General features: G+C 30.9%; 1 protein-coding gene across 1 annotated transcript; it reads right to left on the bottom strand.

The window, feature by feature from the left end:
* Window positions 1-234: 234 nt before the first annotated feature.
* LOC109192740 (probable aquaporin NIP5-1) lies at window positions 235-6,089 on the bottom strand. The gene is made up of 4 exons (XM_019343441.1): window positions 5,281-6,089; window positions 2,033-2,452; window positions 1,395-1,456; window positions 235-751 (listed from the first exon to the last, which is right to left on the bottom strand). The coding sequence occupies exons 1-4, from the start codon at window positions 5,494-5,496 to the stop codon at window positions 559-561; spliced, it is 891 nt and encodes a 296-aa protein (XP_019198986.1). The 5' UTR covers window positions 5,497-6,089; the 3' UTR covers window positions 235-558.
* Window positions 6,090-6,326: the final 237 nt, after the last annotated feature.

Below are 6,326 nucleotides of genomic sequence, written 5' to 3'. Positions count from 1 at the left end.
CGCCAGTGTAATGCTTAATATGTGTCCATCCGCACAATCGCAAGCACCACCCGCACCTGATCCCTTCCACACACACACACACACACATATATATATATATATATATATATATATTATATATATATAACAAATATATACTAGCTACCTTGTAAAGGGTGATGAGTATTTAAAAAAAAAAAAAATTATTTGATTGATTGTAAAAAAAGTTAAAAATATAATTATACACACAAACACTAGTATATATATTAGTAATATGATACAAAATTACAAATGTTTCTTTAAAGATTACAACACGTACTGTATTTCACAAGGGAAGCATGCATGGTCAGAGCATATGACACACGTACTCCAGCCCCACTTCATTATTGGAACACACAACAAGAAATCAAAACGTAATGTTCGAACACCCAACAATTTGTGTACAACATTGTTGTACTTATCAACAAAATAACACAAACACCACACTTGTACGTACGGGATGAAACTTGGACTCACATGTTTCAAGTTTGCTTTATTCATATGCACATAGACAACCATTTGCAAGGGCTCAGCTCCTATCTAGCGTCGGAAGCTCCTGGGTCGACTTGTTGGCTCAACTTCTTCTCGCAGCTTTACCACTGTATAAATAGCTGCTCCTGCAATGGCACCAAGAGTGGGTGCAACTAAATATATCCAAATTGACTTATAATTTCCTGCTGCAACTGCTGGCCCTAGAGTGCGTACTGGATTCATGGAACCACCGCTTGATGGCCTGGATGGATGGGAAACACAAATATCTCATTTATTACACTCATACTAACTATCATACTTTTAACAATTAAATTATCCACATCAACTATGCTAAAGATTTTGATTCACTGGATTTCAATTTAAATGTTTCATTTTTTTTTTTCTAACTAAAAGCACACCATTCAATTATATTTAGTTTATTACCATTTTTACTAAAAATTGATAAAAAAAAAAATCATTTTACCGTTAGAATTGATTAATGTATAACACTTTAATGAAAACCTTATATTGCACGCCCATTCCACGAGCTTTGTAGAAGAGTGTACGAGCTTTTGAGAAGTATTATTGTATGTGTTAAACACATGTTACACTTTTATTTAATACGAGTTTCTTTTCCAATATAGTTTGTTATTTTGCACTCATTTAATATAAATTATACTCATGAAGTGTTTTAAGTTTTTTTTTTTTTTTTTTTTTTTTTTTTTTTTTTTTTGGTCACAAGTATTTTTAACATAATTTTTTAATTACCTATAACTTTTCAATTTAAAAAAGAGGCATCTTAGTACAAGTCTACAAGACAACTTACATACTATAAACAATATGGATTCACCTGTTATTATTTGAGTATATATTGAAAACTAAGTTAATAAGAAATTTATATTTACCCAGCCACAAGAATGTTTAGCATAACTGTAGCTCCAACTGCTATGCCGGCCAATTCTCCCACCTAAATGAAATGATAATAAGAATGATTGTTTAGTGAGCAATTAGGAGGAAGATTAAACAATTACAAGGCGTTTGGTTTAAATGAAGGAATTAGGGGGAAATGAATTGTAATTTAGTTGGAAAGGTATGAATAAAGTATGAATTCAAATTACATGGGAGGAATAGAAGGGAGGAAATTGTATAAAGACTAAAATGTCGGTGTGTAATAATAATACTAAGAGTTAATCATCATTTTGGTCCCTCAATAATTTTCCAACTGTCAATGTAATTCATAGTTTTCAATTTCAACCAATTTGATCTCGAATTATTTTAAAATTTTGTCAATTATATTAAACTCTTCCATGGAACAAAATGGTGGTTTCCACATTTTTAAAATTTTGTTAATTTGGTCACTGGAAGGGTTTAATTGACGAAATTTTAAGTATTTTTCTCCCTTTTTTCCTTTGTTTTCCACCATTAAATTGCAATTCATATGAGGTGAGTATGAGTTGCAATTTAGGTGGCCAAAGAATTATATAGTAATTGAATTACAACTACATCTAACCAAACAGCTCAGTAATGATTAGTGTGTACTTACTGCGCGTGTATCAGTAGCAACAGCTGTGACAACGAAGAGGAGATTAAAGGTAATGAGGAACTCAAGCGCAAAAGCTTGTCCAGTGCTAACTGATGGAACGGTGACACCGCCAGACAAGAAGGGGTGGAAAACACCTTTAAGAGCAAAGGAAGCACATATGGATGCGGAAACCTGAGCTGCAATATAAGCGGGTACTTGTGCCCAGGGAAAGTGACGGAGTGCGGCAAATGCGATGGTGAGCGAAGGATTAAGATGAGCTCCAGAGATGTGGCCAGTCGATAAAATGATGATCATAACCGCTAGCCCTGCACAAGCCGCATTCCCAATCAACGACTCCGCACCATTGTACTTTTGGTTCACAATGGGTCCAGCTGTTGCAGCAAAAATCAATATAAACGTCCCTACGAATTCTGCGCCAACCTACACAACCAATTGGACGATAATTAACAATAATCATGGTTTCATGGGCATATAAAATTCTAACTCATAAAACATGGAGGTGTTTGGTAAATAAAGGTTAGCTGATTAGGTTAGTGAGTCTGACTAGTTCATAGCATTAACTGATTGTAAAAAAAACATTTGGTAAATTAAAGTTGATGTTAGCTGATAACCAATTACATACAAAATGACTTTTTTTAAAAACTTATCGAAAAGACTACTTTAAGTTACTTTTTGAATTTCAGCATTTTGAGACAATAAGCTGTTACAAAAAATAATAATAATTAATCAGACACTCATATTGATTGTTTAACCAAGTCAAATAACTAATAATTTTTCCAAAAAATAACTAATAATTGTCAAATAAATCAAAATTAACTGAAAAACTAACTATGTTACCAACTGGACATATAGTATTGAACACATGCATTACATAATCATTTTCATGCATTATATGATAAAGTGCTAGTAGGAATAATATTTTATATAATGAAAGAATCTTTCTTTTATTTATATATATATATATATATATATATATATATATATATATATATATAAGTCGGAGACGACCAACCTATAGTTCCATATCTTGTACAAACAAATATTGAAATAAAGAGCTATTATTGAATGAATGGCCGGTAATATTATTTATATCTAAAATCTAAAAACTAATAAGTGTGAATGAAGGATATACCCTTTTATTTATATATATTTTTTCGTTACGTTTTTTATACATTATGCTATAAGAGTTGTATTATACAATATTTAGGACAAAACATACCCCTATTATTATAACTTTCATTATTTTTTCCACTATTGTTATCATGTATATACATCCACCATATATTTCCTTTATCTTCTTCAATAATAATAACAATAATAATAATAATAATAATATATAGACATTATATATTAAAGTTATATGTTAGTTATGGAGTATTTCTTAAAATATAAATATCAAGTTTATAAAAATATTTTACATTATTATTATTGAAAATAATATAAATATCTAAAATCTAAATAAATCTAAGAAATAAATCTAAAATTTTAATATAAAATACTAATATTGAACACCTATTTTTGCGCATCGCGTATAAAAAATATTAATATTATTAATTTTATAATAAAAATATTAATATTATATTAATATAAAAAATGAGCACTTCGTAGTAGTAGATGGGTCTATTTGACACCTGTGCAGGCCCGGATTTTGGGCTGTGCAAGCTGGGCTACCGCACAGGGCCCCAAATTTTAGAGGGGTCTAAATTTTATAAGCTCAATATTTTATTTTTACCTAGTTACTTTAGAAATAAAAATTAAAATTTTTTAATTAAACTTAAAAGGCTTTATAAAGAAATGGTAGGAACATGTATTTATTGTATTTTAACTTTGAGATCTAAGGTTCAAAACTTGTGCACACTATTATTATTATTCCATAATATGTCTATTTTTACCTGTGCGTTGCACGGAAAAGATTTGTTATAATCTTTAAATTATAACAATGAATATTATATAGTGCAATTGATAAAATGAGTTGTATCGATTATGTTTTTTTATGTTATCATTGCTTGAATTCGAGCAAATAATTGTCCAATTATCCGTGCAGTGTGCGTGCGATGCACAGATACATTTTTTTTTGTTATATATTTAGATAATAAAATTACGGTATTAGTTTTATAGATTTTAATTTTAGTAGGGCTTTATTTATTTATTTACCCGAACAGGGCCATAAAAATCTAAAAACCGGCCTTGCACCTGTGCCTTATTTTTATTATTCCGTGCTATAATTTTTTCAATAATTATAATAATATATCTAAGATAAATTATTATTTAAGAACAAGTCATCCCTAGTTGGCAAACTAGCTAGTTGCATTATCCATCTAATCATCATGTCATCATGTGACCCACCCCCTATAGAAAATAATAGGTTAGGCAGGATGCAAATGTCAATTACATATTTGTTCTGGTCCCTAATTTAGCCTCATTTCAATTTGGAAAAAAAAAATAATGAGATTCTCTTTGTCTCTGCATGATCCCACTTCTCTTTTTCATAAAATTCGTGAAAATAAAAATTTCTCTAAAACGAAAGGCCTAATCACTAGTGGCACTTGATTTGAAACTTATGGATCTCAGAATTCAAAATTGAAAATATTTCCATCAAATTATTTTATCACATGATAAATAATATATGACAAAAATTTGTGTCAGAAAATCAAGATGAAAATATAATACTTATATTATATTAAAAAATGTAATAATAATAAGAAAAAAGTGTTTATTACTTATATGAAAAAGTGTAATACTTTTGAAAAAAAATTATTTCTTTTACATTTTGATTTAAAAATACTTCACTTTTCCTCATAAGTATTACATTTTTTCTTATAAGTAATATAAACACTTGCCAATATTACTTATAAAAAAAGAAATATAATACTTTTGATTAAAAAAAATGTAATACTTTAACATTGAAATGTAAAAATATTATATTTTTTTACAAAAGTAATTACAATTTTTTCTTATGAGTAAGAAACTTTTTATTCTTGATCAGTATTATATTTTTCAAATATTGCATTTACATATTGACCTGATGTTATTTGTCTTACAAATAATAATTTGTGCGACAATTTTATACAAGTGTGACCATAATATATATATGTGTGTGTGTGCGCGCGCGCGTGGGGGGTAATTTTAGGATTATATAAAATATTTATAGATTGATTGATACTTTGAAATATACAAGTACCGACTAGTATTCTGATAAGCGAGCGTTCAGTGATGAAAATATAGAGAGGGAGAGCGTGAAAGTGCACCTTTCGGGTGAGCGAAATGTCCGGCGCGGGAAAATCGGTGAGACACGTGTGAGGTGCTCCCCACGTGGGAGCGTCCAAAGGGAAGCACTTGCATCGGGGCATTGACTTGCGATCGTACGACAGGGAGTCCACGTGGAGGGACGTGAAAAGCGGAGCGGGCGTGCCGGGAGTCGCCGGCGCCGACGCCGTCGGAGTTTCAGTTTCAGGTTCCGGCATTTCCCTCTTCCTTCAATCAAGGTCAGTAAAAGCAGTACAAACAAACTATTTTTTTTAAAAAATTTTTTGGAAAAACGAAACTGCAAATAAACTGAACTGGACAGTATTACATGATTTTCCGGTTTTTCTAAAGGTGTCTCTACAGGATCGTCTCCGTTACAGCCAGACCGCTAACACCAAAGATAACGAACTAGAATTCTAAACCGGACATAGAAAATGAAAGATAGAGAAAATAAATCTTTTTTTTTGGTTTTTTTTTTTTTTTGGAAGAAAAAGCTAGAAAGCTGAGATAGATCGACGTTACATGCTGTTCTGGTTTTTATAACTGTGCCGCTAAGGAAGAAGAAGTTTGAAGAGATCCAGCCTAATCCAACCTAACAATACACTAATTATGACAACAAAATTGGTTTTGTCGCCGGAGTTTCATGCAAGCTAAGCTCGATCGATCAGAACTACGAAAACAGATTTAAGAACTTGGCGTGATGTTATGGTTGAGGGAGGAATTGAAGAGAGAACGGGAGAGATGGATAAATTTTTGATTAAGAAAGAGAGTGGTGATTGAGTAGAACGTAGGGTGGAGAGAAGCGGGATGAGAAATAATAATGCGGCAAAAGTATATAGTTGCTATATAGAAGGCTAGTCCACCAGTCGTACATCGTTGGAAAGTACTGAGAAACCCCTTATAAAATATATTTTCCTCTTCCTCATTGATTGAAAACAAAGTAAAATAGAAAAAGAAATAAAAAGTCGACTTTAACTATTAATGCTAAATTTTTTTTTTTTTTAATAGTATAATCGACTCTATTACAATTCCTATGACCTTCCCTTGT

The sequence above is a fragment of the Ipomoea nil genome, unplaced genomic scaffold, assembly GCF_001879475.1.
Source record: "Ipomoea nil cultivar Tokyo-kokei standard unplaced genomic scaffold, Asagao_1.1 scaffold1833, whole genome shotgun sequence".
Taxonomy (NCBI): domain Eukaryota; kingdom Viridiplantae; phylum Streptophyta; class Magnoliopsida; order Solanales; family Convolvulaceae; genus Ipomoea; species Ipomoea nil.
The sequence above is the reverse complement of the archived record's forward strand: the minus strand, read 5'-3'. Positions and strand labels throughout refer to the sequence as shown.

Bases quoted from the DNA above. Each gene is read 5' to 3' on its own strand.
- LOC109192740 (XM_019343441.1), bottom strand. From the start codon at position 5,496: ATGCCGGAACCTGAAACTGAAACTCCGACGGCGTCGGCGCCGGCGACT. The intron at 1,457-2,032 runs GTAAGTACACAC...CATTTCATTTAG, and splicing joins TTGCTACTGATACACGCGCA to GTGGGAGAATTGGCCGGCAT. The intron at 752-1,394 runs GTAAATATAAAT...CCATCCATCCAG, and splicing joins CTAAACATTCTTGTGGCTGG to GCCATCAAGCGGTGGTTCCA.